Below are 24,424 nucleotides of genomic sequence, written 5' to 3' on the forward strand. Positions count from 1 at the left end.
AAGATTTTCAACATTTTTTTTATTGTCTGTACACAAAAAATCTTACAAAAATTAAACACTCGTCTTTTTTACAAAAAATACTTATGAACTCAATAAATGGTAGGGTATTGCTATTTACGCACATTTTTTTTTATCTTCCACACGCTCATGCTATTTTTGTCCACTAATCTTCTTCAATTTATTTGATTTGGCGGCCGAAAATTGAAAGGAGTGTTTAAGAGGTAAAAATAGGTGTATGGATATCACAACATTAAATGGTAAGATCATTTCGCAATGACAATATATTTTCCCTACTCTTTAGTGACATAATTGGCCAGAAAGAAGGGCGAACAAGAAATATTCTTTGAGCCTCGCTTTGAACCATATCTCACATTTTTCATTTTCATACCCTATTGTATTTTCGTCTTAGACCTCAATTTGCATTTGGACGACGAGAATGACTCATTTGTAGTTTTGACAATGTGCAATGTACCCACCAGTAGAAGCTCTCTCTTCTCCAACGTACTCTTACAGTTCTGTCTCAACATCTTTTAGTAATTTTCTATGATGGGTTCTCCGTGTTCGAATTTCTCTATCATTCGTCTACAACAAGGGCGAGTTTTTTGTTTTCGATTCGGGTATTGGAATGGTGAGAGAGACAGGAGGAGAAGGAGACGGATGATTGCAGTGCGTCATGGTGGTTTGGGTTTTCACGTTTCATTTTTTTCCCTATTTTTTAGTTAATTAACACTGGTTAAAAGTAGAATAAGTGTCACTCAATATTATAGTCTAATGATATATAAGTCTATGTTCGAATCTCGTGAATGGCGAATTTAATGCTAAATTAGGTTGCTCATTGTGTGGCTTAGCCAAACTCTTCCTTCCTCTAACGTAAAAATACCAATGTATTAAAAAAAATAGAATAAGTAATGGACAGGTGTCAATTTCTGAAATAAGCCATAGAAAGGCTTGATCTCTCCAATTGTATCCGTTAAATTTGGTAGCAAATCCAACTTAAACTACTTTATTAGGCAACCAACTAAACGAAATGATAATAATTTATTTCTGTCGGTCAGGAATTTAACACGCCATCACAAGAAATTTGAAGCATATTTTTCGCAATGTCTTAAACAAAGGGCACTTTTTTGCAATTTTATTTGTCTAGATACTTCAAAATTTAGATTTTTATTTTGCATTCTAAATTTTTTATATTTTAAAAAAATACACTTGTAAGAAAAAAAAGTAAAATAAAATGCTAATAACAATGCTTATAATACAATATTATTTCTTTTACTGTTCATAGCAGAAGTGAACTTATTTCATTTACATTATGTTTGGACGAGGAAAATAAACTTAGAATTTGAATAAAAGTAAGAATTTATAAATTAACATGCACTAATTCTCTTGTTTGGGTTCATAAACATAGAAATTTAGAATTTTTGCATGGAAAAAAAAACTTGGAATTTGGGACCTCCAATTCCTAAGTTTAAATTCCATATAAATAGGTGTCATTTCTCAATTTCTATGATTAAAAGTTTAAAAATGACAAATTTCGTATTCAATTCTATTATTCTTTTAGGTTAACCAAACAAGAAAATTCACAAATTTTAAAAAATAAAATCATGTCATTTCAATTGCCGTCATTTTAAAATTTCTTAATAATCTTAAATTTCTTCGTCCAAACATAATATTAAATTTCTCGTCGTAATATGAAATCCTTTATTAATAGCCACGAGGACGAGCACACCATAGCAAAACTCAAAAATCAATTCCCACGAGAATAAAGGTTTCATAAAGTCATGAGCTTTCTGTTCTCCATGTCATGGACTCATGAACAACCAAAAAGATTAATATAAAAGTATTATTTTCTTGATTTATCAAATGCCATAGCTTACAAGAAAGGTTAAGAAATAATAATTACATACTCATGGACTTTGTTCAAAGGTCCCTCTCTATGTTTTAGCTTCCTCCTCCAAGCTTCGCCCCTTTTGCAGAAGTCTGAAAATATATATCTGCATGCTGTGGAGTTTCAGAACCCCAGTTCATCAGGTAACAATCTTTTTTCTTTTTGTAATCGATCCTTTTCGTGAAATCATGTTTCTGTAAAAACCCAGTTGAGAGATTTTATAAATTTGAATCCTTTCATGTTTTTCTGCTGCAATTTTTCATGTAGTTAAATTGCTTAAGAATCCAAATAATTAAGTATAATTAAGTATTTATTCACTGTGTGTGCAGATTTATCACTTTCTCAGTTGCTCTGGCTTTGATTTTAAGAGAGAGAGATTATGGTTTTCGAGAAATTCAAGGTTTTATGTGTAGTAAGTTCACAGTATATAGAGATTTATTTTCCTTGAATTGAATCTTGATGTTGCTGTTCTTAGAGATTTTAGCGAGTGGCAATCGAGCTGCTGTGTTAAGGATCTGAGCTGAAAGGCATTGGTTTTTAGAAGAGTAGCATTGATTGCATTCCTTATTTTGTGTAATTGCAGATGCTATCTTGTTCAATTTGCAAAATTTAGTAGAGTTTTAGTTGCCGGAAATTTCATCAATGTCGGAAAAGAGTAGGCTTCCATCGAAGTTTCTTTTCTACTTGATAACGATTTCATTGTTCCTTTTAATCTCTTCTTCTGTCTTCCTACTTCAGTTTAGCAATACTTCCTTTACACCGAGTTCAGTGTTTAAGCTTATTCTTCTCAATGGCACGTCGGTGTACTTTGAGCCCCTTTTGAAAAGTAGGCAGAAAAACCTTCTTTTCCTCCCTTCTGAGGTTCCCCTGGTTGATGCTGGAATATCCACAAAAATAAGTGAATTGGGATGTGAAGATTCCAATTCAAGCAAGAAGTTGGAATCTTTAGGAAAAAAGAAAACGATTGCTTGTGACTCGACTCAGGCTCTCTTGAGGGTGTTTATGTATGAGTTGCCTCCGGAGTTTCACTTTGGGTTATTAGATTGGAAGGGTAAGGAGAATCAAACTTGGCCAAATGTCAAAAACCCGAGTTCTATTCCAGCTTACCCAGGTGGCCTGAATTTACAGCACAGTATCGAATACTGGCTCACCCTTGATCTTCTATCATCAAGTCTTCCGACTGTGGTCAGACCATGCACAGTAGTCAGGGTGCACAATTCAAGCCAAGCAGATGTTATTTTTGTGCCGTTCTTCGCATCTCTGAGTTACAACAGGCATTCTAAGCTTCGTGGAAAGGAGAAAGTAAGTGTGAACAAGAAGTTGCAGGAAGAGTTGGTGCAGTATTTGATGGGTCGGGAGGAATGGAAAAGAAAGGGTGGGAAGGATCATTTAATAGTTGCTCACCATCCCAATAGCATGTTAGATGCAAGAAAGAAATTAGGCTCTGCAATGTTTGTGCTTGCGGATTTTGGAAGATACCCTGCTGAAATAGCAAATATTGAGAAGGACATAATTGCTCCTTACAGACATTTGGTGATGACCATTCAGAGCAGCAAATCAGCCTCATTCAATGAGCGTCCTATACTATTATACTTCCGAGGAGCAATATACAGGAAAGATGTATGTTTTTCCTTCACTTACATCTTCTCATACAATCTTTTACATTATATTTGTTTTGAATGGGTTGATAATGGTGCTAAATACATGATGAAATTTGATTCAATTAGCTTATGTTACTCCAAATTTGATCTCTGAATGAATTGCCTGGAAATTAGGAATTTTTTAAAAAGGGCTGTTTCATTAGCTTTATATTTTCAGTCTTCTGTGCCAAGTTGAAATAGAGGAGCAAACAATTCGTTTTAATACTAATGGAATTTTAGTGCATAAACCAGTTCTCAATGCAGGGCTCTCCAGAACTGATTGCTAACTTGATATAGTATGTCAATGCATCTTAATTCCATACAAAGTGTTTGTATCGTGAGTCGTGATCAACGTGATCTATTTCATAATCCTACTTTGATTTATTCATGTTTCTGATGCACTTTTATCATTGTTGCTGGCGCTTTGTTACCAAAAAGCTGGTCTTTTGTGGTGCTTCCCTGCTTCCTTTACATTATGCACTAGATTATTTTAGTAATAATCAGTTTTATAATTGTCGATAATATCTTACTTGTGGTTTTCTTTACTGTACTAAACCAGGGAGGAAAAGTTCGACAGGAATTGTATTATCTTCTTAAAGACGAGAAAGATGTATACTTCACTTTTGGTAGCGTTCGAGGGAATGGTATTAACAAGGCAAGCCAAGGAATGGCCTCATCAAAGTTTTGCCCGAATCTTGCTGGTGATACCCCTTCCTCAAATCGCCTATTTGATGCCATCGCCAGCCATTGTGTTCCTGTGATAATTAGTGATGAGATTGAGCTACCATTTGAAGATTTCTTAGACTACTCACAGTTTTGCATATTTGTTCACTCATCTGACGCTATTAAGAAGGGTTACCTACTGAATCTTCTGCGAGGAATCAAGCAAGAAACGTGGACCAAGATGTGGGAAAGGTTGAAGGAAGTTGTACATCATTTTGAATATCAGTATCCATCCCAGCCTGGTGATGCCGTTGATATGCTATGGCAGGCAGTTGCTCATAAGAAAACCTCTATACAATTTAAATTTCACGGGAAGAAGAGATATGACAGGTCAACATCTGATATAAGAGCGAAATGACACTCGCCCGTATGAAAGATTTTGAAATGTTTAGTCACTAAGATCTCTTGACCTCATCGGGGAAACATCACAAGTTCGCTGAAGGTGGAGTACAAGAGAGGTGCAGACTAAGTTGAGAACTTGAGACATGTAAGGATTTTGTTTTAGACAGTATATATTTGTGCCATCGGTACTGATTGTAGTTGTAGTTTACGTAATAATTTTCAATCCAATTATTTCGTTTTTTATTTTTTCAACGAAGAATTAGTTCTATCGTCACGGCTACTATTCGTGAAATTTTGACTGTTTTGATGAAACTAAACAGTAAATGCAAAACTATTCACAACACAGAATCATAGAAGTCCTTAGCTTTTATAGAGAAAAATCAGAAATGCATGTAATCTGTGAGAGCCAGCATCATCATTCTCTCAAAGTATTCAGCTATTGGTTAGGACCTAGGTTTATACAATACAGATGATGCTAGCTCGATGATCGGGTTTAAGCTGCAGTTCTTCAGCTCAACAAAAAAACTTTCGACTAAAAAACAAACGAAAACATATAATTCTAACCAAATTGGATGCCCGCCACCCCGTTGAACCTTTCTGTATTAGTTACAGCCATACGAGCTTCTTCTGCGTGAAAATACTCTGTTGCCGGCTTCTTCTCCCCATAGCTAAGTGCATCAGCATCCTGTCAACTTCTGTTGTGAATGGGGTCGGAACCTCTTCGAACTTTTCTTTTGTTTGACTGATTCGCATCGAATGTCATCGAAGGTGCAGGTGCCAAAGTCATCTTAGCTTCCAAATCCTCTACAGCAACAGCCTTAAAAAGATGCAACCTTTTAAGAAATGGCAAGTGCCCTTTGTCCCATCTCAGAGCCAAATCTCTGCTTCTTAAGCCGGAAACCTTTTCGGGTTGAAGGGCTAGAAACCCAATGCAAACAAGAAGAAGAAGAGCCCTTCTGTAAGCCAAAAACCCCATGCTTTTGAAGCTATCTGTGTTTGGATAAGAGATTGAGTGCTAGTGTTTGTTATGGTTTCATTCCCTGTGAGAACAAGCCAAGGGAATGTCTTTTATGGGATTTGGAGGACTCTAAAGGCATAAAGCACAAAGGGAGGCCCCTCAGAAGAAGGGTAGGCAGAATATGTAGGGAAGATTTAGATTCACCTTAATCATAAGCAGCCTGCCACAGAAGCAATATATAAGGCTGTTTTAGAAGACTCTGACAGGTTTGAATCAAAAGTTAAGTTGGAACACTACCCTTGGGAAGCCAAGTATCTTTCTCTCTATCACTTCCCTACCTCTTTTTTTTACCGAACAAAGACCAGTTTTGTGTATCTTGAATGCTTTTCCAACATGCCACCTCATCTGACCATGCTGACGTGTAGAGTTCTTACGAGCTCCTCATCGCTTGAAAATCTTCAGTCAGGCCGCCTAATCAAGCAGATGGTTCGATAAACATCACAAAAAGAACAAATTCCCTATATTTCAGGAGAAAAACTTGGGTAAGGACACATAATCACGTCATCTGTAAAACACCTCTTGCAAAAGTATAGAATGGTCCCACCTGATCCAAGTTGATCCACCCAGTGTAAAAAATACTCTAATGAAACAACACCGAAATTTCTATCGTACTTTGGTCTCATTCAATCCTAGATCCCACCCTGCCCAAAAAATCTCTTAACACACCATTTTGGTTGCAGCAGCCAGTTCCATATTTAGATAACAAACGCAGCCAAAAAAGCCATCAAAAGTAGAGATGTAGGAGTAATGGTGGGGAATAGAAATCCCTCCAACCAAAAAAAACACTCCAAATAACCAAACCAACCAACCAACAGCAAAGCTTTATGCAGCTTAACTTGCTTTAAGTTAACAACTAGCTTTAGAATTCCAAGCTCTTTCCTCCATGCACCAAAAAATCCCAGTCTTTGTTTCTTGTGCTGAATGGAATTCCTTTATGCTTTTCTTTCCCCTCTCTTTAAATTGCTTAGCCCTTAAAACCCTAATTCAAACTTTCAAAGAAATGCATTTTGTTCTTGCATATATGGCCTCCCCATCTCCTTTCTTTTTCTTCTTTATATATATCTCGCTTACCCACAAAGACCGTTGTCCTTTTTTTTCCTTTTGGTTGTAAACGTGAGTCAGATCAGTTAATTAGAGCAGAGGTCTCAACCCTTTGAACATGAGTTTGAATTTCTTTTCTCATAGATTTGAAGAGTTTAGAATATCGTTTTGAAATAGAAATGAAAAGAAACAAAATCGATGAGGAGGTGGACTGGTCATGGTCCAAGCTGGACGTGAGCTTTGAGAGCTGTATTAAAGCAAAAGAATTTGAATGGAACGTTTGCTTTCCAAAATCATCCTTCACCATCACATTTAACTTTAACAACTACAACACAAGATGATGGGGTTTTCTTGAACAATCAGACTTCAAGAAAGCATTGGTGTGTGAAGCATCTTAAAACTTGAAATCCCAAATCATCATATTCCAACTAGATTGGCTTCAACTAGCGCTTTCCACACTCAAGAGTGCCTGAGAGCAAAGCGAACTAGCCGTTGGCTCAGTCTGGTTTAGCGCGCGACTCCAAAACCGGAAAACATAAAACTAGGCTACATAAGAACAGGATACTTACACACGATGCATGTAAAGTAGATGTTTTAGTTTGCAACTACAATCAGTAGGAATACAGCTCTTTCGACAGCAGTTTACCGTGCAGCAGAACTGCTGCGGTGATAACAAAGGTTATGTACAAAACACGAGCTTGAAGAGTATGTAAAATAATTCGATTACAGGTACACGACAGTATGAAAGCTAAAGCCTTCTGATCTTCCTCTTTAATGCTAATAGCATAAACAGACACAACACGCTCATATTTCGAGTCCCAACATAATCCTCTTCACCGAAGTAGAACATTGCCATAGTTGACGACATCATATCACTGAATTGGCTCCTGATGGGGAGTCACTGCAGGTCCCGGAGCTATTGTGAACTGCAAGCCCCTGCGTTGCCCTGCCTGCAGCATAAATGCAACCTCAGTTGCCGCAAGTGCTGCTGCTTCCTGGATCAACAGTAGCATATGAACAAATTAGCGTGTAATTAAAAAGAACATATTAAAATTTACATTTACAATCATCTGCCGACCGGAAAGCTTCTGGTAAATGGCAAACAAAAGTTGTCTGGGACATGATTCCTACTTTCTTTTAGTGCAGTCAGAAGCATGCCAAAGCTCGTTCAAGCTTCGTTATGTAACCAATCTCAGAGACGTTATGTAACCAATCTCAGAGATGATATCTCATATCACCAAGGATATATAAAAAGTGATTATTCTTGGGTTTCTCCAAGACAGCAGAGCCCAGAACTAACCTGTCTTTGCCTTCGACGTTGTAATATGCTGATGGCCCAAGCCATAATGTAGCATGGGAGAAGAAAACCAGCAGCCCGGAGCAAGAAAAGCTGTTAACAATTGATCATTTAGTTAGATAGTGAAACAATCTGAAATGTTATAAGAAACATCCAACATGCTTATGGCACTTACAGAAAAAAAGGTGGATGCATCATCATCATCCCCGTCACCGTTGGGAAGGGTCAACGCATGCCTCAAGAGGAGAAGAGCCATTAACTGCCGAGGAACAATACAGGAGAACAATAGAAATTAGATTAAATTTTCTTATTCAACTGAGATTAGAGCATGTTGCTGAGGTTTAAACTGTGAACACGCATAGCAACAAGTTGCAGGGCCTAGAACAGAACCTGCAACTAGTTACACCAGTTCAGAATGACTAGAGAGAAAAGGTGTACTAAGAAAATAGAGTTGTACATAAAATATAAAGTTAAATATTAGGGATATTCTTCAGGAAAGTGATATTCACACACCCATTTTACCTCTCACACACCCTTGTTTTGGCAATTGATCTTCTTCAATTCATTCTTAGGGGTGTGTGGGAAGTAAAAGTGGTTGTGTGGATAGCACTACCCTATTGTTTATAGCTGACAAAAGCATCAGCTAGGTTGTCCTCATCGTGTGATAAGATCCATAAATTAAAATCAGAACAAAAATGAGATGACAGTATGCCATTCCAACATGCCCTACTATAGAAAAACAACACATCAGTAATGGTGGTAACTATGGCTTACAATTAGAGCAGCAGAGCGGCAAAAGGCTGCTCCACTAGCATTTGTGTCAGCATACTCATCATATTCGGCCTCTAGAATGTGGCGTTCAGCCGCTGCCATTGCTAATAGTCGAGGATCACGCAAATCCAAAGGAGTACCAGAGATTGTCCAACCATCACTGTCAGGCAGATCCAAGAAGCAAAACAACAAAAGATCAAAACAGAAAAAAGTCATAGATAAAGCTGTATGTTGTATTGACCTGAAGAATGGTAATGCAATGATACGGGTGGGGATAAAGTAATACACAAAAACAAGCAAAGTCCTTATCACATCTGGCCAAAGCTAATTTGAAAAACTGAAAGATAAAACGAGAAAAGAATCCTTAGTAACAACATGAACAAGTTTGTAAAGCATATGTAAAATCTAAACTTGCCTGATGTCAATTGTGGTATCTTCGGACTGAGGGGGAGGTGGTGGGGCAGTATAACCATGTTGGTATGGCTGTACATCAGGAAACTTTTTGTAAAAGTCCACTCAATGACTTGCAATTCACAAATGGAATAAATTCATAATAACCAATTGAAATGACCTAACAGCAAATGCTCACATGATGTTACTATATTATGCGGATGCATCATCATAATTTATTGATAAAAACCAAATACCTTTCTCATAATACAACATTGAATTTCATGCTTTCCAGAAAACAAAGGCATGACTAAGATAGCTTCAAACAAAGTGAAGTTGCTTACTTGTATGAACGGAACAAATTCTTTACTTAAAAAATCATAAAAAAAAATGACAATTGCAGATGGTTAAGGATTCTAGAAATTTACCTGATGACAAATTTCACAAATTATATCTCCCTTCTCATTGCACCATCGCTGGACACACTTCCTATGAGCAAACTGGACCAAAAAAAAAAAAAAAAAAAAAATTAAAGCAAGAAATCATTGGCATTGGTTATCAATATATAATTATGAGCATGATTCCAAAGTTCAAACAATTAGTATGGAGTAAAAACTTCATATATAGCTAAGATCTCTCCATATAATTAAACCATAAACAAAAAGGGACTTCAAGAGCACAAACTGATTTGAGCATATAGCTGACACTGACCAACTGCAGTGGAGAATATATTTTGAACAAAGTCACTAACGACAATCGTATTTAAACAGCAAGAGTATCCTACTTCAAGAATTTCTCTATTGTAAATGTTGACATATTTAAGTAATTAGGGTCAAAGGAATTAAACGAGTGACAACCCTCCCCCACAGCCCCCTCCAAAAAAAATATCCAAAATTTCTAGTTTAAAGAAATGTATAGATATCAATAGATAAACGTACTTTTAAGCTGCCACTGCAAGAACAGGGGACCTCCAAATTCTTAACGCTATCTTCTTCCTGGCAAATGCGACATTCAACCGTCTGAATCAGAGGCTCTTCTTCTTCAGATACAGTCTTCTCCCCCACTCCCTTAACATCAATGGCACAAGTGGGTAGCTCAGCAGAGTGGGAGCATGAACCCTCTACAGAAGATCCTGGGGTCTCACTCCCTTGCAAGCCTTCAGGTTTTGTGAAGCGGTCAACACACAACACCAGGTGATCACCCATTCGCACTCAAATTAAAGCTCCTGCATCCACAACACGGAGAAAAAAAATTCAATCATTCAACACAATCTCCTTCAAAATACAATAAGATACACCAAATTGAAAGTTCGAAATGTTAAAAAAAGTCACGATTATGGGTTCCATTGATCATGGAAGAAAAAAGAAGTCCTGCATACAAGTGCATAAAAATTTAAGAAATCGGATCTTAAATCCTATTTCTTTCAGTATCTAGACCTAGAAGAACGAATGGCAAGGCATTGACCTAGACAATAACGTTCTAATTGAACTTCTCTACTATCCTCCTCAGTTCTACTGGAAACCAAGCCGAAAGCAAAGCCTTCAAATTTCTACAACAGCTCGAAATTACCCTGCATTCGATCGATTTCAGCTGCGTGTTCGGATGCTAGTAAGAACATAACACAAAAGGCGAAACAAAAGGCAAAGAAATCAAACAATCTAACATTGTATACGATTAAACCGATACAGCACGACCAATGCCTCCATTGATCCCATCTAATTTTCCAAAATAACTTAAGCAATAAGAAAGCCAAGAAAAAGGAATCACCTCCTTTCTCAGCTACCAAACAAAAAATCCCACACTTTGCCGAATCCCTAACCCACCAAAATCCCCAAACTTCCCCTACCCAAATCGACACCCGAATTCCACAAAACACACCGATTCGATTCAATCGCCGATCCATGAACCCTAAAAATTCACAACCCAGATCGAAATGCAACAACTTTATGATTCTCAACACCGAAGATTGAAGAATCTACACCAAAAAATGCATTGTAAAAATCCAGAAAACGGAATTTATAAGAAATTTAAACAAATTGGGGAAAAAAAGAAGAATCAAAATTCGAAAGTACCTCTGAAAAGACCTGGAATTTGAGCCGTAGAAACTCTGAGAAATTCTTCTCTTGTGAAAATGTCCTGGCTTTTAACCTTTTGCTTTTCCACGATAGTGAAACAAAAAGTTTAATTTAATTTAATTTCTAAGGCATCCAGGTTCGGATTCAAAGAGCCTAGGTTCGGTAACGTCCATCCAAAGCTAGGGCCAGAATCCTCTGTGGATTCTGTACCAAATGGAGGGTTTCAGTTCATCTTGACCGTTGAGAGAGACATGAGTGTGACTTGGACGGTGCAGATGTACCTCGCTCTGCGCACCAGATTTAGCGCGTGTTTCAACAGTAACGGTCACGGATGTGTGTCCGCATGATGTTATATGGTAGGTAACCATTTCCAACAAAAGAAACCAATTTTAAGTTTCACTATAAATCTCGTGATTTAGTTGGTTAAATGTATTCATTTTTGTATTTGAAATCTCGAGTTCAATTCTTTCTCTATTTAATTATCGCTCGTAAACAAAAACAAACATATAGAAAACTCCAAGTAGAAGATAAAAACAAGCATAATCTAATTTGTATTTACCCAAAAAGGACCAAAGAACATTGTCAACTGAACTTTTTTATTAGGATTTCTTTTTCTTCTTTTTATTAAAAATGATAGAGTAATTTTGAATTTTTCATGGTAACTTGTAAAATTGAATGTTTGACATACAAGCATTGAACGGTTCATGAACATATGAGACTCCTCCTAGAAACACTACTTATCATTACTTGACCTTTTACCATGTTGAAACAAGTGTGCAAATTTTGTGATCCCTTTACTCTTTCTTGTCACTTCCAATGAAAGATTTAGGGAAATATTACACTAAAACATACATTAAAAAAATATCAAACAATAATTGCTTTTGAAAGAAGCACTTTAACTCGTACGTTTTTTTTTTTTTTTTTTTTGGCTTGAAGAGCTTTTATTACAAACAGGGTGAAATTTTTATTAGAAGTCGAAATTCTCATTTGGAATTTTTTTTTTAGGAAACACTTCACGTGTGCTTTTTCAAAAAGCAATTATACGACCTAGAAGAACTTCTATGCTTTTTATGCAAAATGCATGCAATGAAAAATGTATTCAGGACTTGTAAGTACTTTTAAAATGACTAAAACTGCTTTCAATGAGTACTTTTGGAACCAAGTCTTATGGCTGGTTTGGTATTACTGTGCTTTGAAAAAAAACTTCTTCTGATGTGCTATGAGAATAAACTCATTTTTGCTGATTCACGTTTTCAGCTTTTTCTCACCCAAAACTGTGAAAATAAGCTGTTTTTAAGTGTTTACCAAACACCTTTTTGAGCTCAGTTTTTTTTAATTTTTATTATACCTATTTTTTATAAAAGCACCTCAGTACCAAACCAATACTTAGTAAAATGTAAGTAAATTTTGAAAAAACACTTTCAGTCATTTTAAAAACATTTCTAACCCTTCTGGAATGATACATAAACAAAAGCCTTTACATATTGTAACTGCTTAGTGCTTTCTAATAAAAAAATTTGTAACCAATTTTATTCAAGTGATGTTGTAACTAATATATGATAAATTATTAAGAGAGAAATTCAAACACAAGTACATAGCGATATCATACAATAACCAATTTAGCTATGAATATCATATTTTTGTATTTAACTACATCTATATGTGAATATTTTCAAACAAAAATATTATTCATACAACATTTTTCACGCCACATTGGTAATAAAGATGAACCCACATACGTTGATGAGTTATACTCTATTAAAAAAAGAGTACAAATATAATACAAAAATTATATTAAGTGTAACATTACTCAATTTTAAATATTTTATATGTTGTTATAATTATTTTTCACAAAGGAAAAAAGGAAATATATAATAACCGGTTGCCCAACAGAATATGAAATTATTGCGCGAACCGGATTCCACCTCAAAAGAGAGGTTACAATAGGAAAAGGATCATCGCCGGATCTTTTTTATAGAGATTATACGATCTCGTGATCGTAATCGTTCATCGTATATCGTACGGTCAGTTTTTATTAAGTATTTTTTATATTTAATTTTAAATTTTAAATTCATGATTTCTGACCGTAATGAATGATTGCGATCACGGAATCTAAATCTAAGGTGAGGATCTTTTTCCGTTACCGTATACTATCTTCCCATATATAAACAACCCAAAATCCTAGGTTTTGCCTTCACACACAATCACAACCAGACAGTATGGCAGAGAAACTCCCCGAAACTGAAGCCGCCGCCCCTGCCGCCGCTGCCGCCGCTGAAGATATGGACCTAGAAACTTCAGAGCCCGCCGCGGCTCAAAATCCGGACGAGGTCGAAGCTACTGACGGGGAGGCTGAGGCGAACTCGAAGCGGGTGAGGGACGAGGAGGGGAGTGAAGAAAACGATGCAAAGAAGACGAAAGTGGAGAAGTCGCCGGAGGAAGAACGGTTTGAGAAGAAGTTTGAGGAAGGAGAGAAGTCGGGTCGGGTCAGCTTGGGTCCGAAGAGTTTTGGGTCGTCGGTGGAGATGTTCGACTACTTCTACAAGTTCCTCCATTACTGGCCTACTGATCTCAATGTCAATAAGGTACCGAAACAACGCTATGAATTTTTTTAATCTTTGAGCTCTGTTTTTAATATGCCGAAAGTTAAAGATTGGAACTTTTTGTTAGTGGATAGCAATAGAATGTATGATTTATTTAATTTGGTGTTTTGTAATTGGATTAATTTGGATTTGGGAAATTTGGTTTTGGGGTGTTTGCTTTCCTCTGTTTGGTTGATCATCAACTGCTGCGGGTTTGGTGTATTAACCAGTTTTACAAATAGGTTTTTGTTTTAATCAGTAAAGTCAGAGTTGTTGTGTTTGATTTATTCAATCCGATTGCTAGAAAGATAGGAGGGGAAGAACATAAGATGCAAAAATCACTTTCCAACGGAAAATATTGGTTTCGAGTTGAATGTTATGTTTTGAATTTGAGTGAGTATTACCATTTATGCGTTTGAAGATCTAATTTAAGCGTGAATGTGAATTCTATTAGAATTTGGTAGGAAGCTCGAACATGGTAGTTCTTTGGTCTTTGCTACATTAAGAATCTGTTCACAGCATTCTGGATTCAAGTTGAATGTTATGTTTTGAATTTGAGTGTGTATTATTCATTTATGCTTTTGAAGATCTAATTCACGCGTGAATGTGATTTCTCTTCGAATTTGGTAGGAAGCTCGTTTGTGGTAATTCTTTGGTCTTTGCTACATTAAACCTAGAATCTGTTCACATCATTCTGTATTTGAGTTCATAGAGTTGAGTTATGCTTACACAACGAGATCAGCTTTAGATTTTTCAACTAAAATGTGGTTAGTTTTGTAAGATTTGTGTGAATTGGTTGTGATTGCGGCATATAGTGCTTTGATTTTGAGTTTGCTGCCCTACATTATATCTCTTGTTATTGGATGATTTTTTTTTTTTTTTTTTTTTTTTTTTTGAAATTCATGTTATATTTGCAGTATGAATATCTGGTTTTGCTGGACTTGCTTAAGAAGGGTCATGCCGAGCCTGATAAGAAGATTGGCGGAGGGGTCAAGGCTTTCCAAGTTCGGATCCATCCGTTGTATAAAAGCAGGTGCTTCTTCCTCATTAGGGAAGATGAAGTTGTTGATGATTTTAGCTTCAGGAAGTGTGTGGACCATATACTTCCCTTGCCTGAGAACATGAAAGCAAACGCTGAAGCCAATAAAGTCTTAGGTGGCAAGGGTGGCAGGGGTGGTGGCGGTGGTGGAGGCTGGCGTGGTCGTGGAAGGGGTAAGCCGAGAAACTGAAATGTAGTCTCTGGTTTCCCGTTGCTCGCGTTTGTGTTTAGCAAAGTTTCAAAGTAGAAAAGTTTTGGACCTGGTTATATTACTTCTGTTTTATTGAAGCTAAAACAGTTTGTTCTTAATGATTTTCGAGAAAGGTACCATTTATATTGATTTTCAATCTCAGGGACCAAAGTGATGTATTATGCAAATCTCAGAGACTATTTTAGCTAAAAAGCCTTTTGTGGTAGATACCTTTTTTTTTTTTTTAATACCAAAAACGTGAGAAGTTAAGGGTATGAGTCCGGCCAATTGGTGCAAGGTGCGAGAGGTGGTTAAGTTGATGAATCATTGCTGGTAATACCCATTTCATTATAATGCTCGGTAAACATTCATTAGAGTATTTCAACTGAGAAATTTAAAAATCGAACTAGGCTTATTTACATTTACCAGCTAAGATGAGTTCTTTACACCTTAAAAACAAGAAATATAAAACGCCCATTTCAAAACATCTTACATCTTCCGGTAAAGATACCTTTATAAATTAAGATCCAACCATACAACAAAAATCCTTTTTTCTTTCTTTCACACATTGTTCAACTTATAACACGAATTAATTAACCGCAATATTAATCAAGTTCTCGGTACGTGTTGTTTCACATTTTTGATAAATTGGAAGAGAGATTTTATTTTATTTTATTTTTTGAGAAAAATTGGAAGAGAGAATTTGAACTCAAATAATAATAATTAACTGCATAACAATCACCCCATTTTTGTGGATTAATTGGCCACCACGCAGACGCAATAACCAGAACGAAAATGGCTGCTTAATTAATCAAAATATTTCTAACTGTTGATAGAAAATTATGTCTAATCAACGTTCCCTTCTATCCTAATAAATTTAATAAAATGATTAACCATTACTTTGTAAATGATTATTGGTACGTTACATGCATCTATTTTAAAACCCAATCCACCCTCTGCAGTGTAATTAATCTGAGCCACGTTATTTTTCACGGTTAATGCCATACGATATTCATTCACGAATAAAAATATGCGGACTCTGTTAAAATCTTATCGGAAATTTTAACCTGTATCATGCGCATGAACTACTTTTTTCTTGTGCTAATATATACTTGAACCTCTAAACAGAGAAAAGGGTGATGATCCTAAAAATTATTAGGATTTTGAAAAATAATTTTCACCTATATACAATTCGATCCAAAGGACGAACGAAAGACATGTCATAATTGGAAAAGGTGAACAAACGTGACCGGAAATGATAATCATATACATATATATAGAACGGCTATAGCAATACTACCACCCAGATTTCCAAGATTACTATACTCCAAGCAAATAGGTAGGTAGCTTCAGAAGAAGAAAAATCGATGACATGCGGCAAGCATGCAGATCACTTCTAAAGAGATATTTTTCTGTGTGACCAGAATACGAAACGTTACATCACGTGTCACTATTCAAAATGGTGGGATTTAAAAAGTTAATAACTTAAAAAATAAAAAATTTCACCATTTATATAAAAACACGTAATGTATCATTCCTGTTTCGGTCACAATAACAAATTTCTCTACTTCCAAGTCCTAAAGTAATTATATTGCAGCCAAACAAATTATAAAGAAAAGAATGATTTCAGTTGAGTAGAGCATGGTTAATTAGCAAATTCAAGAAAGAAATTATAGGAGGGAAACTGAGAAAGGAAGAATAATCAAATTAATTAGGTGGCCTGTGGTGGTGGGAGTTGTGGCGGCGCACGTTCATGTAGGATAATGATCATCGTGAACTCCTGATAATAAATTAAAAATAATAATTATGTGTTTACGAGGAGATAATTTCCTCAATTAATACATCTTTGTAACTCTCACTGGGTAATAATTAAGCACGCACAGTGAACAATGAATGAATAACACTTCATGTATGGGATTTTCATCCATCTGATATATATACCCATTCGTCTCTTCTTCTTCTTCCTCCTCCTCCTCCTGCTGTACGCTCTTTCTCTCTCTCTCTCTCTCTCTCTCACTCTCTCTCTCTCTCTCTCTCTCTCTCTCTCTCTCTCATCAAATGACAAATCATTCACTGATGGGTTGGCTGGCCAAGTACGACGTCGTCAAGGATCTTGGTGAAGACCCATTTTTCTTCCCGAATCAACCTACATTTTCCACTGCACATGATTTCAGGTGTGTGTGTGTGTGTGAATATTACTGATGTTTGCATACATCTATACATACATACAATATATATATATATATATATATATCATCTTGTTTAACTGTAGCGTTTTTTTTCTTTTTTTTTGGTTTCAAAAGCTTAGTTTTTGTCATGCAATATTGATTTATATGTAATAATATTCTTCAATATTTCTGTTGTGGATGTTAAATTATTTGAAGGGGGTATGCTGCATTGGATTGGCAATTTGATTTGCCAATCGTACAAGATCATAGCTTTCTTGATCCTCTTCCACTCGAGAGCTGCGCGGATATTGATCCTATTTACTCCTCACTCGACATTCCACCAATCCGAACTGTATTAGAAGGTGTGTTTCAGTATTCCTGTTAGTACTTTGATGTCTCGTCGACGTTTTTGATGTACAGTTGAAGTTAATCTAACGTTTAAAAAGTTAAGCAGATGATGGAATTTTCTTTGCAAACGAAACTGCCTTGTTGGGAGTTAATTCTAGTGAGCTATGCGCTGGGTTAACTGAGGTTAATCACAACCATCATCAGCAATATCAACAACAACAGCAACCTTTGCTTCTGACATGCGAAAATGAAAAAAATGGCATAACTGATGAGAACGATTCAAGGGAAGAGAGAAATAAGGTGATTAGTAAGAGGCCACTCTCTTATAAAAGACATAGATCATCAAGCTCCTCTCTCTCTTCCTCCAAAATGTTGTCAAGAGAGACCGTTTCGCAGTACTTTTACATGCCAATCACTCAGGCAGCAAAAGAACTCAACGTAGGGCTAACCCTTCTCAAAAAAAGGTGTCGGGAGTTGGGCATTCGTCGGTGGCCTCACCGGAAGCTGAACAGCCTTCAAACCCTAATCCGAAACATTCAGGTTAACCTTGTAACAATAACTAATAATTTTATGCGCGTACCAACTTTTTTCATCCAATTTTTGGTGCTCATAAATAAGCGTTACATATTTGTACGTGTTCGTGTTTGGTTCGAAATAACTTAATGTGTACCGATTATATCGTTTTTACTCATGCAGGAGTTAGGAAAGGAAGGAGAAGAGAGCTCAGAGAAGCTTCGGAATGCGATCGCGTTGCTGGAGAGGGAGAGGAAGCAGCTGGAGGAAGTGCCTGACATGCAGCTTGAAGACAATACGAAGCGGTTGAGGCAGGCCTGCTTCAAAGCCAATTACAAGAAGAGGAAGATCATGGGGAATGTTATGGGGCAATCACAATCATCTCTCAGTTGCAGCAACATTCAGTACCCAACAAGCTCGATGGATGCTGACGAGGAAGACGAAGAAATTAAGTCTCTCTTGTCCGACTCTTTTTCCTCAAATAACAATGCATGCAACACTCTATTTTAAATTTTAATCGGTTGGAATTGCTTTTTCTAATTTTAATTTAGTTTTCATGTGTTTATTTATTTTTTTTAATTTTCTCATTAGACTCCATGTTTTTGAATTTTAGTGATGTTATTATGAGTGCGTAACTTCATGAGCAATGGGGCTCTGAATTTTCTACCATTGTGGTTCCATTCCGGGAAGAATTTTACATAGCTTTACCGCGTAGGGTAACTCTCTCATGAGGTGATAACAAGACATTTTTAGTGTGCTGAAAACACAATTCGATACACTAAGTGTCATAATAAAAGTAATTGACACTTGATGTATCGAGTTGTGTTCCTGACACATTTAAAAATTTCTCGATACCAATGTGGACAAAATGAGAGTAATATACAAGAGATCTTATTCACTTGCGATGTCAATCAAACATGACAAGTGGTTAGGCGACTGGACGAAAGATCCTCCCATCTATGATACAAACACTTAATACTTGGCATTTATTTTGGTGTTTTACAATTTAAACGTATTTGCAGCTCATAGAAGCGCTTTATAAAGAAAAATATGCCAAATTCTTTTTGACTGACACTTCTAATAAAAACGGTTACGAGCAAAAGTGTTTTCTAGATCTGCAATTCCAAGCAACCCAAAGTCTTGAAAATTTACATTAGACTTCTTTGCAAGCAAAAGCATGAGAGTGAAAAAATGACAGCGCTTCCAGTCGCAACCAAAGCTCAAACCTCGTACCAGAAACTACTTCAAACCTCTTCATCAACCCGTTTGCTGTCCCTCATCAAATCATGCACCACAAAATCCCATCTTCTCCAAATCCACGCCCACATCCTCCGAACGTCCCTCGTTCTGGACCCCGCCATTTCCTTCCAGTTCCTGACCCTCGTCGTCGCTCTTTCCCCATTGAAAAGCATCACATATTCCCGCCAATTCTTCGACCAAATCGAAAAGCCGACGGCTTTTCACTACAACAAAATGATAAGAGCTTGCTCCAAGAGCGACTCACCGGCGGAGGGGTTTTATCTGTACAGAGATTTGCGGCGGCGCGGCCTCTGCGCCGACGCTATGGCGTCGTCTTTTGTTATCAAGTCCTGCATTAGAGTTTCGTCGTTGGTGGGTGGGATTCAGGTGCATGCTAGGATTTTGAGAGACGGGCATCGATCAGACAGTCTTTTGCTGACCACTTTGATGGATTTGTATTCGAATTGCAGGAAGTATGATGAAGCGTGTAAGGTGTTTGATGAAATTCCCAAGAGAGATACTGTGGCTTGGAATGTATTGATTTCTAGTTGTTTGCATAATAACCGGACAAGGGATGCTCTGGGTTTGTTTGATATTATGCAGAGTCAGATACATAGGTGTGAGCCTGATGACGTTACGTGTTTGCTTGTGCTACAAGCTTGTGCCAGCTTGAACGCGTTGGAGTTTGGCGAACGGGTTCATAAGTACATTGAGGAACACGGTTATGGTGGTGCTTCAAATTTGTGCAACTGTCTTGTATCGATGTATTCGCGTTGTGGGAGTTTGGATAAGGCCTTTGGGGTTTTTAAGGGAATGCGGGATAAAAACGTGATTTCGTGGAGTGCGATGATTTCAGGGTTGGCAGTGAATGGTTATGGTAGAGAAGCTATTGAAGCGTTTGAAGAGATGCAGAAAATGGGTGTTTTACCTGATGATCAGACTTTTACCGGAGTTCTTTGTGCTTGCAGCCATTGTGGTTTGGTTGATGAAGGAAAGATGTTTTTCGATCTTATGAGCAAAGAGTTTGGGGTAGTGCCAAATGTCCATCACTATGGGTGCATGGTTGATCTTTTGGGTCGTGCTGGTCAACTTGATCAGGCCTATCAGCTCATAACGTCGATGGATATCAAACCAGATCCTACAATATGGAGGACCTTACTCGGGGCTTGCAGAATTCATGGCAGTGATTCCCTTGCAGAACGAGTGGTAGGCCATTTGATTGAACTCAAGGCTCAAGAGGCTGGGGATTATGTTCTGTTGATGAATATTTATTCTTCAGGTGGGAACTGGGAGAAGCTAACAGAAGTGAGGAAGTTTATGAAGGAAAAAGCAATTCAAACTACACCGGGATGTAGCACGATTGAACTGGAAGGAGTAGCACACGAGTTTGTTGTGGATGATGTTTCACATTTGCGGAAGGATGAAATCTACAAAATGCTGGATGAGATTAATAGCCAGCTGAAGATTGCTGGTTACGTTGCAGATGTAACATCTGAATTGCACAACTTGGGAGCAGAAGACAAGGGGCATGCCCTCTCTTACCACAGCGAGAAATTGGCTATTGCCTTCGGTGTTCTGTCAACTCCTCCCGGCACTCCAATCAGAGTGGCCAAGAATCTTCGCATTTGTGTTGATTGCCACAATTTCGCAATGGCTGTCTCAGGGGTTTACAACAGAGAGGTAATTATCAGAGACCGCACCCGGTTTCATCATTTCCGGGAGGGACACTGCTCCTGCAATGGCTATTGGTAGGAAAATTCAAGATTTACAGAAAAGATGAGCAACTGGGAACAATTTTCTGCAGATGAAATGGATGGCGGTACATAGTTACAGCTAAGTAACTATCGGTGCCCTAAACTTTACAAGATGAACAGAAGACGACAGTTCAGCTTCCGAAGAACAATACTCGCAGTCACGGTCTGCTTGCAGGCAAATCTGTTGAAATTTGCTGAATGATCTTTTCCTCCCACATAGCTTCTATGAGGGCAAGTTTTGTAAACTTTCATTTTGGACGATAAGTGATCTTTTCTAACAATCTAAGTATCGAAAGTAAGAAAGCTTGTAGAACAAGAAAACAAGTATTGCAATTGAAAAGTACGAATTCACATACTTTCGAATTCATTTGCCGCATCGGAAACTAACCCTTGCATACACGCATGATAGAAATACATGACATTCCTAAAAACTCATGATCGACCAGCCAAGTTATTTCAAAACTGTCACTACAAGTTTCCGCAAGAGAAGGCTAATATTCTTCAATCTACAACAACAGAAGCAACTCCATATTTCTTCCGAAAATCACTTCAACATAGATCGCTGAAAGGATATCGACTTCATTCTACAAAACTGAAAGTACTGATGTAATGCTAAATCCGCATAAAAATATCTGTAAAGCATTCACTGGAATGAGGTAATAGAAGCTTCTGATAATAGCGGCCTAAGCAGTCGCGGTCTGCTTGTTGGCAAAAGCAATACCCTTCTCAATGCTGGCTTTCAGTTCCGGCTTGAGTGCTTCCAAAGCCTTTTGCTCATACTCTGTCAAACCTTGGAGGTCAGACGGTATGAAAGCTTCAATTCCGTTCCTTCCAAGCTTAACCCTTGATGCAAAGAATGGAAGCTCGGTCAGATCAGATGCTACATAAGAGCACTCATAGACATCCCCATCTCCGTCCAGCGCCCGCAGAGATGACTCAACAAACCTGGCTGCTGCATATGCCATTGACAATGTCGCGGACCCAGCACCTGCCTTTGCCTCTACAACCTCAGTTCCAGCATTTTGGATCCTAAAAGTTAGTTGTTCAACTTCTTCGTCAGTGAGGCTGACTGAGGGTTTTGTCTTGGATAGCAGGGGCAGAATAGTTATCCCAGCATGTCCTCCAACAACCGGGACATCAACATCAATCAGTTTCAGATTCTTCTTCTGAGCAACAAATGTGTTCGCCCTCACAACATCCAAGGTAGAAACACCAAAGAGCTTTTTAGGGTTATATACACCCTTCTGCTTCAGAACTTCTGCAGCAATTGGCACCGTGGAGTTCACCGGATTACTGATAATGTGGATGAATGCATCAGGACAGTTATCAGCCACAGCCTCGATCAAGTTCCTCACAATGCCGGCATTGATGTTGAAGAGGTCATCACGGGTCATGCCAGGCTTTCTTGGAACTCCGGCGGGAATGACCACCACATCCACACCTTTCAAGGAACTGGGCAACTCAGCTGCTCCAGTGAAATCGAGAACTTCGGAGGGAGTGTTGCAGTGACTCAAGTCAGCGGCGACACCCTTGACATTAGCAATATCGTAAAGATGCAGGGAGGAGACCAAAGGCGACATCTTGATCAGAAGAGCCAGTGGCTGACCAATCCCACCAGCAGCTCCAAGAACAGCTACTTTATAAGAGGCCTGGGGCTGGAACTGAGACCGAACCACCTGGGCATCCTTGTGGGCTTTTCGAGCGAAAGAAGCTCGAAGAGCCTTGGCAGTTTCTTTGCCCGAGAACGAGGTCTCGGTTTCGCAATTGAAAGATGTGGTTGCCTTGAGCCCACTGAAAGAGCTCTTGAGAAGGTTTTGGGAGTTGAACCTCAAAGCACAAGGCTTTGGCTGTTGAAACGACGCCGCCTTGTGGCCAAGGGAACAATTGGTTCCGATGGAAAAGGTAGCTGCTGATGTCGCTGCCATCTCTCACGCTCTGTAGCACACAAATTCAATCGAACTCAAAAACTCGAATTCATAAACACAAAAAGGCAAACATTTTTACACGATTAAATATCAAATGAACTGCAACCCAATTCACCAAATGAAAACATAAATTCTGGGCTATGTCTACAGCAATAAAAAAAAAAAAAAAAGATTTCCATCCATCTTTCAGATTCAGAAGCAAAAAAAAAAAAATCAAGAACTGAACAGCTGGGAGAATTCTAAAAAAAAAACCCCATCAGATCTGAAACTATTGCTCATAGATCCGTGAATGTACGAATTAAAACAATAAAACCCAAATTAAATCTTCAGAAATTGTTTGAAAGTCCTAACCTTGAGGAGGAAGACGAACGCCAACAACCGGGGAGCTACGGAGACGCGAATTGGAAAGGGAGGGATTTATAGGAGCGAGAAAGTGGTGGGTTTTTGGACCTTTTGGGGTTTTGCCCTTTGAGATCGTGAGAAGCCCCGCCAATGGACCTCGGATAAATCCACACCGTTGTCTTCAATTTTTAATGTGTGTGGGACCCGATGCACACGGAATCTACCAATTTTGTTTGCTTCATCACGCCGCTAATCTCTGATCCCTTCCAACGGCTGAGATTAATCTAGAATAAAATAAGAAGTAGATGCTTGACAAGAAACTTGAAATAAAGTCAGGAGAATCCATTTTACCAGAATTTTGGATATTTTTAAATTGTGTCTGTTTATTGTATATTATACCGTCAGTTTTGATCAGGTATTATTTATATTTAATTAAATAATATATGATCACACGATATACGATGAACGGATACAATTTGAGAATTCTTAAGATCCTGACAAAGAGGATCCTCATCCGAAAAGAAAAAAAAAAAATCAAAGTTTATGGGGGTTGTTGTGTATAGACATTTACCTACCTCCCACCTACGAATACCAGACATCTTTAGACACATCATACTAGTACAACAACAAAAATTAAAAAGTTATGAAAATTAGCTATTTGTAAAGGAGAAGGGTCATTTATACTGGAAATGAGATTACGACGGTAACTCAAATCAATAGGAATTATGAAAATTAGCTCTTTGTAAAAGGGAAGGATTGCTTATACTAAAAATAGAATTGTGACAGTAATTTAAATTAATAACATACTTTTACGTGTGAAGCTTAAAACATATAACAAATTTAATATCATCTCAAGGACGATCGAGAGAGAGCAAATGACCAGTAGGGAAGGTGCTGCGTATTCTCCATGCAGCCAACCAAGAACAATTGCATCCCCACTCCCCACCCCAATGGCGCTCAGATTCAGGCTATACGAAGCTATTTGGATATTCCATAGCCTTCTTGATGGATTGTAAACGTGGAGCAATCTTCGTGAGGTCGGGTAGCCTTAATCCATGTTTGGGCAATTTGGAGCATAAATTGAGTAAGGAATATATAATGAAGTTATTGCCCAAGAGGTTCTGCAATAACGTTGGCTCCAG

General features: G+C 37.8%; 8 protein-coding genes across 11 annotated transcripts in view; 4 read left to right on the forward strand and 4 right to left on the reverse strand.

Annotated features, from left to right (window-relative positions):
- Positions 1 to 17,039, reverse strand: part of LOC137711136 (large ribosomal subunit protein eL34-like) — a 78,240-nt gene extending 61,201 nt beyond the window's left edge. Inside the window, exon 1 of the mRNA XM_068450344.1 lies at positions 16,990 to 17,039. The gene's annotated coding sequence lies outside the window, so the exon portion shown is untranslated. The remainder of the gene's footprint in view (positions 1 to 16,989) is intronic.
- On the forward strand, positions 1,763 to 4,833 carry LOC137710845 (probable arabinosyltransferase ARAD1). Of its 2 annotated transcripts, XM_068449988.1 has the most exons (4): positions 1,763 to 2,028; positions 2,215 to 2,297; positions 2,469 to 3,505; positions 4,085 to 4,833. In XM_068449988.1, the coding sequence occupies exons 3-4, from the start codon at positions 2,528 to 2,530 to the stop codon at positions 4,604 to 4,606; spliced, it is 1,500 nt and encodes a 499-aa protein (XP_068306089.1). In that variant the 5' UTR covers positions 1,763 to 2,028; positions 2,215 to 2,297; positions 2,469 to 2,527; the 3' UTR covers positions 4,607 to 4,833. The 2 variants fall into 2 exon arrangements, with proteins under 2 accessions (XP_068306089.1, XP_068306088.1); XM_068449987.1 differs by having other exon boundaries at positions 2,215 to 3,505.
- On the reverse strand, positions 5,279 to 5,566 carry LOC137710212 (CLAVATA3/ESR (CLE)-related protein 45-like). The gene has a single exon (XM_068449152.1). The coding sequence runs from the start codon at positions 5,564 to 5,566 to the stop codon at positions 5,279 to 5,281; it is 288 nt and encodes a 95-aa protein (XP_068305253.1).
- Positions 7,229 to 11,285, reverse strand: LOC137710431 (uncharacterized). Of its 3 annotated transcripts, none has more exons than XM_068449447.1 (8): positions 11,180 to 11,285; positions 10,046 to 10,332; positions 9,536 to 9,607; positions 9,133 to 9,200; positions 8,721 to 8,877; positions 8,122 to 8,205; positions 7,950 to 8,039; positions 7,229 to 7,644 (listed from the first exon to the last, which is right to left on the reverse strand). In XM_068449447.1, exons 2-8 carry the CDS (start codon positions 10,310 to 10,312, stop codon positions 7,522 to 7,524), a joined length of 861 nt encoding a protein of 286 aa, XP_068305548.1. In that variant the 5' UTR covers positions 10,313 to 10,332; positions 11,180 to 11,285; the 3' UTR covers positions 7,229 to 7,521. The 3 variants fall into 3 exon arrangements, with proteins under 3 accessions (XP_068305548.1, XP_068305549.1, XP_068305550.1); XM_068449448.1 differs by lacking the exon at positions 11,180 to 11,285 and adding an exon at positions 10,677 to 10,828; XM_068449449.1 differs by lacking the exon at positions 11,180 to 11,285 and adding an exon at positions 10,572 to 10,721.
- LOC137711046 (protein EMBRYO DEFECTIVE 514-like) lies at positions 13,362 to 15,131 on the forward strand. The gene is made up of 2 exons (XM_068450244.1): positions 13,362 to 13,767; positions 14,682 to 15,131. The coding sequence occupies exons 1-2, from the start codon at positions 13,402 to 13,404 to the stop codon at positions 14,991 to 14,993; spliced, it is 678 nt and encodes a 225-aa protein (XP_068306345.1). The 5' UTR covers positions 13,362 to 13,401; the 3' UTR covers positions 14,994 to 15,131.
- A 30-nt stretch (positions 17,040 to 17,069) lies between the features above and the next one.
- Positions 17,070 to 18,532, forward strand: LOC137710213 (protein RKD2-like). The gene is made up of 4 exons (XM_068449153.1): positions 17,070 to 17,167; positions 17,378 to 17,523; positions 17,616 to 18,049; positions 18,206 to 18,532. Exons 1-4 carry the CDS (start codon positions 17,070 to 17,072, stop codon positions 18,530 to 18,532), a joined length of 1,005 nt encoding a protein of 334 aa, XP_068305254.1.
- A 570-nt stretch (positions 18,533 to 19,102) lies between these two features.
- LOC137710818 (pentatricopeptide repeat-containing protein At3g47530) lies at positions 19,103 to 21,185 on the forward strand. The gene has a single exon (XM_068449954.1). It carries the CDS (start codon positions 19,214 to 19,216, stop codon positions 21,011 to 21,013), a length of 1,800 nt encoding a protein of 599 aa, XP_068306055.1. The 5' UTR covers positions 19,103 to 19,213; the 3' UTR covers positions 21,014 to 21,185.
- Positions 21,186 to 21,522: 337 nt separating this feature from the next.
- LOC137710819 (malate dehydrogenase, chloroplastic-like) lies at positions 21,523 to 23,424 on the reverse strand. Its single transcript, XM_068449955.1, has 2 exons — positions 23,292 to 23,424; positions 21,523 to 22,950 (listed from the first exon to the last, which is right to left on the reverse strand). Exon 2 carries the CDS (start codon positions 22,938 to 22,940, stop codon positions 21,699 to 21,701), a length of 1,242 nt encoding a protein of 413 aa, XP_068306056.1. The 5' UTR covers positions 22,941 to 22,950; positions 23,292 to 23,424; the 3' UTR covers positions 21,523 to 21,698.
- Between the last annotated feature and the right edge of the window lie 1,000 nt (positions 23,425 to 24,424).

Source organism: Pyrus communis, chromosome 12 (genome assembly GCF_963583255.1).
Source record: "Pyrus communis chromosome 12, drPyrComm1.1, whole genome shotgun sequence".
NCBI lineage: Eukaryota > Viridiplantae > Streptophyta > Magnoliopsida > Rosales > Rosaceae > Pyrus > Pyrus communis.